The following is a 13,418-nucleotide window of genomic DNA, read 5'->3' as shown; positions in this document are numbered from 1 at the left end:
AAGAAGTACAAAATTGGTACTATAAAACATGGTTGAAAGAAATTAAGACATAAATAAATAAGAGATATTTATGGATTTTACGTATTGAAAGGCTTAATACTGTTAAGATGTCAATACTTCACAATTGCAATATAGATTCAATGCAATCCTTGTCAAAATCCCAGCTGTTTCCTTTATTTTTCTTTCCAGAAACTGGAAAGAAAAAGTTTATCTTAAAATTCATATGAAAATGTAAGGGACCCAGAATAGCCAAAGCAATCTTGAAAAAGAATAATAACGTTGGAGATTTCACACTTAACGGATTTCAAAACTTACTAAAAAATTTTTACTTGAATCTTCATAGTAGTGTTATTCCTAATATCCATAAACTCACTACAAAACAAAAACAACTGATATTGTGATATAGGCATAAGAATAGACATACAGCTCAGTGGAAAGAATTGAAAGGCTAGAAATAAATCCTTACATTCTTGGTCAGTTGACTTGGACATGGGTGTCAATGTGTTTCAATGATGAAAGAATAGTCCTTTTAATAAATGGTGCTGGGACAACTGAGAATCCACATACAAAAGAAAGAAGTTAGACCCTTGCTTCATATCATATAAACACAACTCAAAATGAATCAAAGACTTCAATGTAAGAACTAAAATTACAGAATTATCAGAAGGAAATAAAGACGTAAGCCTTCATGAACATGAATCAGGCAATGGCTTCTTAGATATGATGTCAAAAACACAAACAACAATACCAAAAATAAATTGAATATCATCAAAATTAAAATATTTTGTGCTTCAAAAGATACTATCAGGACAGTGAGAAGACAACCCACATAACAGGAGAAAAGTTTCATAAATCATATATCATAAGGGTCTAGTATCTAGTATCAGAATATACAAAGAACCCTTAAAGTCAACAATAGAAAGACAAATAACTATATTAAAAATGGATATAAAGGATTTGAATAGGCATACCTCCAAAGAAGATAAACAAATGGCCAAGTAAACAGATAAAAGATGCAGAACATCTTTAGTCATTAGAGAAATGCAAATCAAAACTATAAACAGACAATTACAAGGGTTGGTAAGGATGTGGAGAAAGTGAAACTCATTCATTACTCGTGGAGATGTAAAATGCTGAGGTCACTTTGGGAAATACTTTGGCAGTTCCTCAAAAAGATAAATATTGAGTTACTACATGATCCCAAAATTCCACTCCTAGACTTAAACACAAGAGATCTGAAAATATACACCCTTGAAAACCTTATATATGAATGCTAATAGAACATTATTCATAGTAACCGTAAAGTGGAAACAACCCAAATGTCAGTCAACTGATGAATGTAAACAAAAGGAGTACTATTCAGTCACAAATAGGAAATGAAGTACTGATACATGCGAAACACAAATGAACCTTGTAAAAATTATGCTAAATAACAGAAGTCAAAGACAAAAGGCCACATATTATATGAACTGTCCATAATAGGCAAATCCACAGAGACAGAGATTAGATAGTGGTTGCCAGAGGGTGGGAAGAGCAGGGAATAGGAATGATTCCTAATGGGCACAAGGTTTCTTTTACAGTGGTGAAAAATTCCTGGAATTAGATAGTAGTAACTGTGGTGCTGGAGAAGACTCCTGAGAGTCCCTTGGACTGCAAGGAGATCCAACCAGTCCATCCTAAAGGAGATCAGTCCTGGGTGTTCACTGGAAGGACTGATGCTGAAGCTGAAAGTCCAATACTTTGGCCACCTCATGTGAGGAGTTGACTCATTGGAAAAGACCCTGATGCTGGGAGGGATTGGGGGCAGGAGGAGAAAGGGACAACAGAGGATGAGATGGCTGGATGGCATCACCAACTCGATGGACATGAGTTTGAGTAAACTCAATGAGTTGGTGATGGACAGGGAGGCCTGGCGCGCTGCGATTCATGGGGTCGCAAAGAGTCGGACACAACTGAGTGACTGAACTGAACTGAATGGTTGTACCACTTTGTGAGTATAATTAAACCACTAAATTGTACACTTTAAAAGGGTTAAGTTTTATGATATGTAAATTATCTCAATGAAATGCACAAAAATTAAAAAACACAAATGATAAATTGGGTGAAAAAATTTATGACACATAGTGTAATTTATGAAGAAATTTTAACTGTTAAGGCAAACTAGATAAAAATTCTGTTAAATAGTGGATGAATAATATGAATAATGCACAAAAAAGGAAGTGCACAAAAATATACTGAAGTCCCTTATATATATGAAAAGATACTCAATTCCATTTTAAATAAGAGAAGTGTAGATTAAAACTATACTGAGATATCACTTCTCAACTATCAGATGGGAACTAATTCAAAAGCATTCAACTAATTCAAAAGCATCTCAACTATCAGATGGGAACTAATTCAAAAACATTCTTCTGAAAGGGGCTGTGGGGAAACAGGCACCCCTACATACCACTGATGGCAATACAAATGGTAGAAGCCCAATGAAAGGCGACTGGCAACATCCTACAAAACTACCAACGTATGCTCCCTTTGACCTAGCTGTCCCATTTCTAGGAATTTACTCTGAAGATACAACTCCAACAATACAAAAATACATATGGGTAAGGTTATTCATTACAACATTATTTTTATTTATGAAATACTGGAACCTAACCTAATGCCAGTAGTCAAGTATGGATGTGAGAGTTGGACCATAAAAAAGGTTCAGCACTGAAGAATTGATGCTTTCAAATTGTGGTGCTGGAGAAGACTGTTGAGAGTCCCTTGGACAGCAGGGAGATCAAACAAGTCAATCCTAAAGGAAATCAATCCTGGATATTCACTGGAAGGACTGATGCTGAAGCTGAAGCTCCAATACTTTGGCCACCTGATGCAAAGAACTGACTCATTAGAAAAGACCCTGATGCTGGGAAAGACTGAGGGCAGGAGAAGAAGGGGGCAGCAGAGAATGAAATGGTTGGATGGCATCACCGACTCAACGAACATGAGTTTAAGCAAAAGTGAAGGACAGGGAAGTCTGGTGTGCTGCAGTCCATGGGGTCACAAAGAGTCAGACACAACTTAGCGACTGAACAACAACAACTTAAATGCCAAAACTAAACTATTTGAAAAAACTATAGTATGTACATTAAAAATAGAGTATCATCCGTCTGTATAATAAATAAAGATTTAAATGAACTGTATAAGGTGATTTTCAGGATGTATTGTTAGGTGAAAAAAGCAAATATACACACAACAAATAGATAACCTGGTGAGAAGAGGGAGAGACATTTCAACTGATAAATGTACATAGAATGACAGATGGAAAAATCACTGATTTGCAACCATCATGGTAAAGATTGGCTTGTGAAAAACTCATCAATGGATGCTTAACCTAGAGGGACATTTCAAAGAGGAGTAAGATATTTGCATAGTCTTAAAAGCGCCTTTTTACAGAATGAGTATTGGCTGCAAACAGAAAAATTGTTATTATACAGTGCAGTAGCACACACATCACTGGGAGATAAATTAGTGTCACCAGTGAAGGACAAATGGATTTCATGTGCCTCCAAATACAATACCCCAAGAAAACATAATGTCCTTTTGTAGCGTTCTAGCTGGGCTTGCACTGTCAGAACTAGCCAGGAGGAAGCATCAGATAAACCCAAACTAAGGCACAGTCTATGAAATAACTGGCCTGTATTCTTCAAAAATTTCATTGTCATAATAGACAAAGACAAGCTGAGAAACTGTTTAGATTACAGGAGATCAGAGTCCTTGACAACTAAGTGCAGCACATGATGTATTTTTATTGGAGCAGGAAAAATTGCCAAGAAGGACAGTATTGGGCTAACTGACCAAACAGAATATGTCCCATACCAATCTTAATATTTCTGAATTCACTTTTCCTGGATAGACCTATGAACTCTCATGAGATTCTAGTGTCCTATGAAACACAGTTTGGGGAATGTATAAAGCAAGCTCAAATCTTTGCAATGCATACTATTGGGTCTTAGAAGCCATTTTTTAGTCTAGTGAATTTTGTAAGGGGTGATGGCCCTTGCAGGAATACTCTGAGTATATCTTGATTTCTTTTTTTGAACTTTAGGAACTGGTGCAGCAAAGACAGCGCTGAGACTGAGGGCAGGTTTGTCCTCAGCAGATCTTTGAGGAAAGGTCTGATAGCAAACATTGAGGGTATATGGACTCGGAAAAAATTTTAATTAATAAAATTTGTTCAGTTCAGTTTAGTTCAGTTCAGTCGCTCAGTCATGTCCGACTCTTTGCGACCCCATGGACTGCAGCATGCCAGGCTCCCCTGTCCATCACCAACTCCCAAACCTTGCTCAAACTCCTGCCCATCAAGTCAGTGATACCATCCAACCATCTCATCCTCTGTCATCCCCTTCTCCTCCCATCTTCAATCTTTCCCAGCATCAGGATCTTTTCAAATAAGTCAGTTCTATGCCAAAGTATTGGAGTTTCAGCTTCAGCATCAGTCCTCCCAATGAACACCCAGGACTGATCTCCTTTAGGATGGACTGGTTGGATCTCCTTGCAGTCCAAGGGACTCTCAAGAGTCTTCTCTAACACCAAAGTTCAAAAGCATCAATTGTTCAGCCCTCTGCCTTCTTTATAGTCCAACTCTCACATCCATACATGACTACTGGAAAAACCATAGCTTTGAGTAGATGGATCTTTGTTGGCAAAGTAATGTCTCTGCTTTATAATATGCTGTCTAGGTTGGTCATAGCTTTTCTTCCTAGGAGCAAGCATCTTTTAATTTCATGGCTGCAGTCACCACCTGCAGTGATTTTGGAGCCCCCAAAAGAAAGTCTCTCACTGTTTCCATTGTTTCCCCATCTATTTGCCAAGAAGACCAGACGCCATGACTTTAGGTTTCTGAATGTTAAGTAAAACAATATAAAAAAAGTTGACAAAGTTGGTGTAAAAGTAGCTCAATTAAGAGCATAGAAAAGCAAATTTCTGGTGGACAGGTAAATCAAAACCCTTTGGTAGAACATCAATAAAAATTAAGAAGTATAAAATATCTATGCTTTACCTACCAGCAGTTTAACTTTTAGAAATTTGTATCAGCAAATAACTTAAGGAAAGGAAAAAGTTTTTTATAAGAATATTCAGAATTATTGATACTAACAAAAAACTGCAAATCTACCAGTGTTCTTTTGCGTAGTAAATGTCCCGACCAGCCATAGACAGAATGTTGGTCTAAAGCTGGACCCCTCCATCTCCTTCACCCCCCACATCTGTGCACCTCCCAGGCCTGTCATTTCTACTCTCCATAAATCTGTATCAGATCCGTCCATGTCGTTCCATTCTCACGACACCCCCTGAGTCCGGGCTGCCACCCTCTCTACCTGGTCTGCTGCAGCCATCTCCTGAGCGACCTCCCTGCTTATCTCTCTGCCGTCCCGCCTGTTCTCCATGCTTGCGGAGCAGCCCTCCTAGACTGAAAGTCTGATGATCTCTGCCGTCCGGCCCGTTCTCCATGCTGCGGAGCAGCCCTCCTAGACTGACAGTCTGATGATCTCTGCCGTCCAGCCCGTTGTCCATGCTGCATAGCAGCCCTGCTAGACTGACAGTCTGATGATCTCTGCCGTCCGGCCCGTTGTCCATGCTGCATAGCAGCCCTGCTAGACTGACAGTCTGATGATCTCTGCCGTCCAGCCCGTTGTCCATGCTGCATAGCAGCCCTGCTAGACTGACAGTCTGATGATCTCTGCCGTCTGGCCCGTTCTCCATGCTGCGGAGCAGCCCTCCTAGACTGACAGTCTGATGATCTCTGCCGTCCAGCCCGTTGTCCATGCTGCATAGCAGCCCTGCTAGACTGACAGTCTGATGATCTCTGCCGTCCGGCCCGTTCTCCATGCTGCGGAGCAGCCCTCCTAGACTGACAGTCTGATGATCTCTGCCGTCCGGCCCGTTCTCCATGCTGCGGAGTAGCCCTCCTAGACTGACAGTCTGATGATCTCTGCCGTCCAGCCCATTGTCCATGCTGCATAGCAGCCCTCCTAGACTGACAGTCTGATGATCTCTGCCGTCCAGCCCGTTGTCCATGCTGCATAGCAGCCCTCCTAGACTGACAGTCTGATTATCTCTGCCATCCGGCCCATTCTCCATGCTGCGGAGCAGCCCTCCTAGGCTGACAGTCATGATCTCTGCCGTCTGGTCTGTTCTCCGTGCTGCGGAGCAGCCCTCCTAGACTGACAGTCTGATGATCTCTGCCGTCCGGCCCGTTCTCCGTGCTGCGGAGCAGCCCTCCTAGGCTGACAGTCTGATGATCTTTGCCTTCCGGCCCGTTCTCCATGCTGCGGAGCAGCCCTCCTAGACTGACAGTCTGATGATCTCTGCCGTCCAGCCCGTTGTCCATGCTGCATAGCAGCCCTCCTAGACTGACAGTCTGATGATCTCTGCAGTCCGGCCCGTTCTCCATGCTGCATAGCAGCCCTCCTAGACTGACAGTCTGATGATCTCTGCCGTCCGGCCCATTCTCCATGCTGCGGAGCAGCCCTCCTAGGCTGACAGTCATGATCTCTGCCATCTGGTCTGTTCTCCGTGCTGCGGAGCAGCCCTCCTAGACTGACAGTCTGATGATCTCTGCCGTCCGGCCCGTTCTCCGGGCTGCGGAGCAGCCCTCCTAGGCTGACAGTCTGATGATCTCTGCCTTCCAGCCCGTTCTCCGTGCTGCGGAGCAGCCCTCCTAGACTGACAGTCATGATCTCTGCCGTCCGGCCCGTTCTCCGTGCTGCGGAGCAGCCCTCCTAGACTGACAGTCTGATGATGTCCTTCTCCCTGCTTGAAAACCCTTAACTGCCCTCAGGGTGCAGCTCGAATTCCTTACCATGACTTTCCACACCCATTGCCCAGGGATCAGGAACTCCTCGCAGTTCCCCAAAATGTGTCAGATTTTGTCTTACCTTCAGAACCTTCCATGTACTCTGCCCCCTGCCTAGGTCAGTCTTCCTGCCTCTTGGTACTTTTTGAGGCAGGCATCTGCATATATTACCTTTGCTTCCTCACACCTCACTCACAGTACAATCTGGATTCTGTCCTCATTAGTGCCCCAGCGCTTCCCTCAACTAGGTCCTCAATAAAAGAAAAAGAAAAACAAGAAAAGGAAAGGGAGAACTTTCTAAAAATTCATATATTGCACTAGTAGGCACAGTGCTCAACATTTCACAAATATTAAGTCATTTTTCCTTCCAACAGCTCCGTGTCCTCCATAACAGCAAAAGGTATCAAAAGGAACAGGATATCTATTCTTTACTTTTCTTCCTGTTTTTCTGGCAAATTCTTCGTTTTTCCTTTACTGATTTATCCTTCTTTACACAACCAAAGTTCCTCAGGACTCTGTCATCAGTCCTTTTCCCTTCTCACTCCATAAAGCCTTCCTGGGTGATCTCAGTCTCTCCCAAGGCAATTACTGTGTACAAGGGGAGGACTTTTTAACCTATTTTCTCAACTCTAGTCCTGATTATATAACTATCTAGCTGTCACTGCTGCTTGGGGCATCTCAGACTCACCATCAAAACCTGAGCTCACCATCTCGTCACCCCCCAGTCACCCCTGCTCCCCCACTGTAAATGGCAGACACGTCTCAGGTATCCAGACTAGAAACCCAGGAGTCATCGTCAGCTCTTCCCCTTCCCTCTTTGTCCTGTATCCTTTCAATTTCTATTATCTCACAAATTCTGCCTCCTAAATCTTTGTCATACCCAACTCCTTCATCCTTACTAACATCATCCTGGTGTAAGCCGGCTCCATCTTCAGCCTTCAGTACTTCAGTCTACCTCCACCCCAGGCACAAGCTCCCCAGTCTACTCTCTACATACCAGCCTGAATTACCTTTCAAAAAACAGTGCATTTAAATCTGGGCTATGCCATTTATTGACTGTGTACTCCTGGGCATATCACTCAACCATCCTAATTCTTGACTGACTTATCTATAAAATGATAATAATAATAAATCATAGGATAGGTATTAGTATTTAAGGGAGATGATCTAGAGAAAGTGAGAGAATGGCACACTCTAATAAACTGTGCATGGGAGTCTAAATAGTCATACAAATTTTAAAATAAATAGCAATAAAGAACTCTCAGTACTACATCATTATATCTCATTTGAAATAAAAAATGAGTTAGTCTATATTTTACAACTTTAATAGGGAAAAGTTCTCAGAAAACAATTTAAAAGGTGCTTTTAGCAGATAAGACCATATAAAAACATTAAACTGACGTGATGGTTAGTTTTATGTGTCAGCTCAGCTAGGCTGTGGTGGCCAGTTGTTAGGTCAAATACTAGCCTAAAAGTTGCTTTGAATGTACTTTGTAGTTGTGATGAACATTTATGATCAGTAGACTTTGAATAAAGGAGGTTACCTTCAACAATATGAGTAGGCCTCATACAGAATAAAAGGCTGAGGTTCCAGTAAAGAAGGGGGACTGTGACATAGAGACTCTGCTTGCGTTTTCAGCTGGCCCACCCAGCCTATGGATTTCAGACTTGTCAGCCCCCACAATTGTGTGAGCCAATTCCTTAAATAAATCCTTCTCTTTCTCTATGTATATATCCAACTGGTTCTGTTTTGGAGAACCCTAACTGACACACTCACAGAGGAATTTTTTAATGATAAAGTGGAACAGCAGTTACCAGCTGACAATTCTAAGTAACTTCAGGTAAAGATTGCAGAATGTGGTAGAAAATAACCCTAATAAATTTGGTCACATAATCTGTACATAGATAAACTTTAAAGAATAAAGAAACTGTCTATGAAACAAGAATTAAATTATGCACCTGCTGTGGGAAAGCCACCTTCAGGGGGTCTCGGGTTGTTTGTGGAGCAGGCAAGGGTAACAGAGGAACGGTAATCCCATGCTCGCCCAAGTGGGCACCTATGTGAAGATGTTTGTTGAACTTTTACTCCAGGCAGTGTTGTATGTATCTAGAGCACACAACTAAGCCAGACATTCTCAGAGCTGCTATTCCACTTTTATCTGTGAGAAGCAGTGGGTCAGCTTTGGTGGCCAGTACATTGCAGCTTACCTGTACAAGGTTGTTGATGGATGCATCGTGAAATCCCAGGGCCTGCTCTGCAGCTGACAGTTCCCTCAGTATTGGTACACACTCAAGACTTTTTTCACCTCTACTGATCTCAGTATATTCTAAAGCCTCTTGGTAGTGGGGCAGAGCTTCTTTTGATTTCTTCTGACCTTGATATACCCTAGAAAACAAAAGGATTATTTTTTAAATAATTAAAATGGAAGATACTGAAAATAAAAGATGGATTTGACTTTCTGACTCCTGTTTCCCAGGTTCATTTCCTAGGCAGCTAAGCCTTTCTTTCCTCCAAGGAGCAGCAGGGCATAGCGGTTTAGAGGACAGACATTGGGGTAATCAGGAAGATTGAAATCCTGGCTCTATGACTTATTAGATGTAGGACCTTTAGGTTACTCGACAGTTTTCTCACCTGTAAGTTAACAAAAGGTATCTTAAAAAGAAAAGAAAAAGCAATGCTAAAAGAAAAGCTATGACAAACCTAGACAGTGTACTCAAAAGCAGAGACATCACTTTGCCAACAAAGGTCCATATAGTCAAAGCTATAGCTTTTCCAGTAGTCATGTACGGATGTGAGAGCTGAACCATAAAGAAGGCTCAGAGCTAGAAAAAAACTGATACTTTTGAACTGTGGTGTTGGAGAAGACTCTTGAGAGTTCCTTAGACAGGAAGGAGATCAAACCAGTCAATCCTAAAGGAAATCAACCCCGAATATACACTGAAAGGACTGCTGCTGAAGCTGAAGCTCCAATACTTTGGCTATCTGATGCAAATAGCCAACTCACTGGAAAAGACCCTCACTGGGAAAGATTGAGGGCAGTAGGAGAAGGGGGTGACAGAGGATGAGACGGTTGGATGGCATCACTGACTCAATGGACACAAGTATGAGCAAACTCCAAAAAAACAGTAAGGGACAGAGAAGCCTGGCATGCTGCAGTCCATGGAGTTGCAAAGAGTTGGACTGACTTAGTGACTAAACAACCACAAGTTAATGATAATAAAAGTGCCTGCTTCACTGCATTGCTATGAAGATTAAATTAAAGTGGTTAATATTAATAAAAGGAACATCTAGAATAGTCTCTGACATATAGTAAGTGCTGTGTAGGTGTTGTTTTAAAAAATATAAAATATTAAAACAACAGCAGTAATCAGAAAGCACGCTAAGATGCTGATAACTGATCCACTGAGAAATTATAGAAATTTCCCAGTTTGATGAGGGTGTAAAGCACTCTCATTAAGTGTTGGGAAGAATGTAATTTGGGTACAAGCTTTTCTATATCAGAATTATACATATATATGTACACACATTTCTAATTGCACTTTTAGTAGTTTATCTTGAGAAATACTCTGGCACAAGAACAATCTATAAAAATGTTTACTGAAGCATTCTTTGTAATAGTGGAAGAGTATAAAGCACTTAAAATACCTCAGTAGATGATTATTAAGTGGGTTATAGCAAGTACATCTACATTGTGGAATGCCATGTAGCCGTTAAAGCTAATTTTGATCTGCATTTATCATCACAGAAGTATATCCACTATATATTATTCAGCAAAACGGCAGACTGCAAAAACACTTTATACAATCTTGAAGAAAGTGAGAGTCGTGTCTGACTTTTTGTGGCCCCATGGTCTATACAGTCCTTGGAGCTCTCCAGGCCAGAACACTGGAGTGGGTAGCCTTCCCCTTCTCCAGGGGATCTTCCCATCCCAGGACTGAACCAAGGTCTCCTGCCTTGCAGGTGGATTCTTTACCAGCTAAGTCATAATCTTATGCATGTGAAAATTTTGCATCTAATCTACATGTAAACATTTGCATAAAGAGCTATCTAAATGTCACTAAAATGTTAGCAGTAGTTATTTCTAAGGAGTTGTGAATGATTTTACTCTTCTTATTTATACTTTATAAATTTCCCAAATTTTATTCTATAAAAATATATTACTTTTACATGAGAAAAATGTTAATTTAAAGTTGGTAGTGGGAAAATAATCTTGTAGGTTCTTAGGGTAAGGGTCTCTCATATAAAAAATATATATCTCTATATAGTGTTTACCAAACAATTAAAAAACAATCTTTTCTGAAACACCTGTGAAAATTATTAGAAATTTTTTTTCATGGAAAATTTTTAGTTACAAAACTCATAATAAAAGAAATCAATCCTTCCTATGTTGCCTCTACCCCAGAATCTTTACTACTAAAAGGCCTTACAATTTCTAATTACCTAAAAACTGAGATGAAATGTGAGAAAGTGACTAAGAGACCATAAAAATGGGTTTTGTTCTTAACTCAACTGTAAAAAAACATTAATAAACAGAAACAGAGCCAGCAGCCCAGAATTGGGAATTTTCCTGCCCTGGGGAGGACGGCAGAGCCCAACAGGAAGAAGAGAGGCTCCTCTTCATTCCTGGTAAGAACTTAGCCAGTGAAAAGTCATGGACTCTTTGTGTACTCTGGCTCTCTCAAATTCTTTCCTCTTCTATAAAAGCATTTTCCTTCCCTTGCCAGGTGGAGTCTTGCATATCGTTCACCATGGTTTCAGACCCCCAGATTGAAATTTTCTGCCAATCCTTTATGAACCTAATTTTTTATTTCTGGAGAAATAACTGGCAGCCTTGTTTTTTTTTTTTTTTTTTAGGTCAACATAGTCATTGAATACTTTTCACAACTATTTTGCCCTTCAGTAAATTTCAAAGGAAATGACTAATAGAGTTACTTTTTAGATCTGTGGTTCAGATGATCATAGTGAAATAAAATGTTCATTGAATAGCTTATAAACTGGGATACCTTCTATAATTGTAAAGAGGTTGACAACACAAGAGGAGGTCAGGGATATGTTCCGGGACCAAGAAGCATCTAGATTGTAACTTGCAGGGGCTCTAACCTTGGAAAGGAAGAGATTAATGGATGATCTAGTAATGCTGGACTCATCTTCTAACTCTCTTAATGAGCTTAGAATGTAGTGGATACTAAGTAGCTCTGCTGTTGTCATTGTTAAGTTGTTCAGTCCTGTCGACTCTTTGTGACCCCACGGACTGCAGTACGCCAGGCTTCCCTGTCCTCCACCATCTCCCAGAATTTGCTCAAACTCACATCCATTGAGTTGGTGGTGCCACTTTGTACATATCATATTTTATTTTTTGAGAGAAAATCCACTGGCATCTGTGGTGATAGAAAGAGGCTTTGAAACATATGGCTGGTAACAAATCACTTAGCCAAACAAATTAAGCTTCCTGGTAGACAAAGATTAAGTAACTGAAAACAGGAGTCAGCAAACCATGGTCTATAGACCAAATCTACTCACTGACTACTTTTGTAAATAAAGTTTTATTGACATAGTCAGGCCCACTTGTTTACTTATTATCTACAGCTGCTTTTGCACTACAGTGCAGAGTTGACTAGTTGCAACAGACACTATATGGCCTACAAAGGCAAAAACATTTACTGTCTGGGTCTTTACAGAAAAAGTTTGTACACCAACTTTTTGTCTAGAATCTAGAAAAAATCACAAACTTTTAAAATTATTTCTGATTTTTTTGGACCTAATTTAACCTAGAGAACTCAGACAATGCCATAGATGTTTCATCAAAGGAAAAAAAATTCAACTTCCTTTATTATCTTCATAAATGATGAAGAGTGTGCCAAGGAAGTAAAGAAGAGGTCCTTTGTTTCCAAAGTTGCCTGTAAAAGTCATAGAGGAGTAATAAAGCCAACACAAATGCCAAGATGATTTCATCCGGGCAACAACTTGAAAGCAATATTCACAGCTTAGCAATCAAGATTATAAATGAGGAAAAAATAGAAAAGTACATGAAACAAGGCATACATTAATTCATATATCAAAAGTTCTTCCTTTCCTGAGTTAGAACACTAAAGAAAAGAATTTGGGGGTTTGTGAAGCCATCTAGCAACCATCTTAGCCGAAGCATGCACAGCACTCCAAGTTAACACAGCATTGTCTTTTCAGGTATCAAAATGTCATCCTTCAGACACACCTGACTCTCAGAGAGAATTTTCTAGAAAAGAATACAGTGTGAGAGGCAGGGCAATCAATTACAAATACTGCAAAAGGAGTAGAAAACCCAAACAGTAGTTTTAGCATCCTTACTAACTAGGACACACAACCCTGAGAAAGAACAAAACGCTTTGAAACTTGGTTTCATCGTCTGAACACTGGAGTCCAATAGGGTTGCTGTGAGAATCAAAGAAGATGTCTGAAAGTGCTTTAAAACTGAAGCCAGCTATACAGGTTGATATGAAATGCCTACACACAATCACACTTTTACTCCTTCCCTCCCCGGCTGTGGTTTCTTTGGAACTGAGAGGCACAGTTTCAGGTTGTTCTCATGTTGAACCGGGCTCATGT

General features: G+C 40.5%; 1 protein-coding gene across 9 annotated transcripts in view; it reads right to left on the bottom strand.

Annotated features, from left to right (window-relative positions):
- The window catches only part of TTC23 (tetratricopeptide repeat domain 23), a 142,874-nt gene that overhangs the window by 47,084 nt on the left and 82,372 nt on the right, over nt 1–13,418 (bottom strand). For all 9 annotated transcript variants that reach the window (XM_020910905.2, XM_020910904.2, XM_020910903.2 and 6 more), the window contains one exon: nt 9,044–9,221. In XM_020910905.2, the coding sequence (XP_020766564.2) occupies nt 9,044–9,221 (178 nt within the window). The remainder of the gene's footprint in view (nt 1–9,043; nt 9,222–13,418) is intronic.

Source organism: Odocoileus virginianus, chromosome 16, assembly GCF_023699985.2.
Source record: "Odocoileus virginianus isolate 20LAN1187 ecotype Illinois chromosome 16, Ovbor_1.2, whole genome shotgun sequence".
Lineage (NCBI taxonomy): Eukaryota > Metazoa > Chordata > Mammalia > Artiodactyla > Cervidae > Odocoileus > Odocoileus virginianus.
Note: the sequence above shows the minus strand (reverse complement) of the source record. Positions and strands in the feature narration are given on the sequence as shown.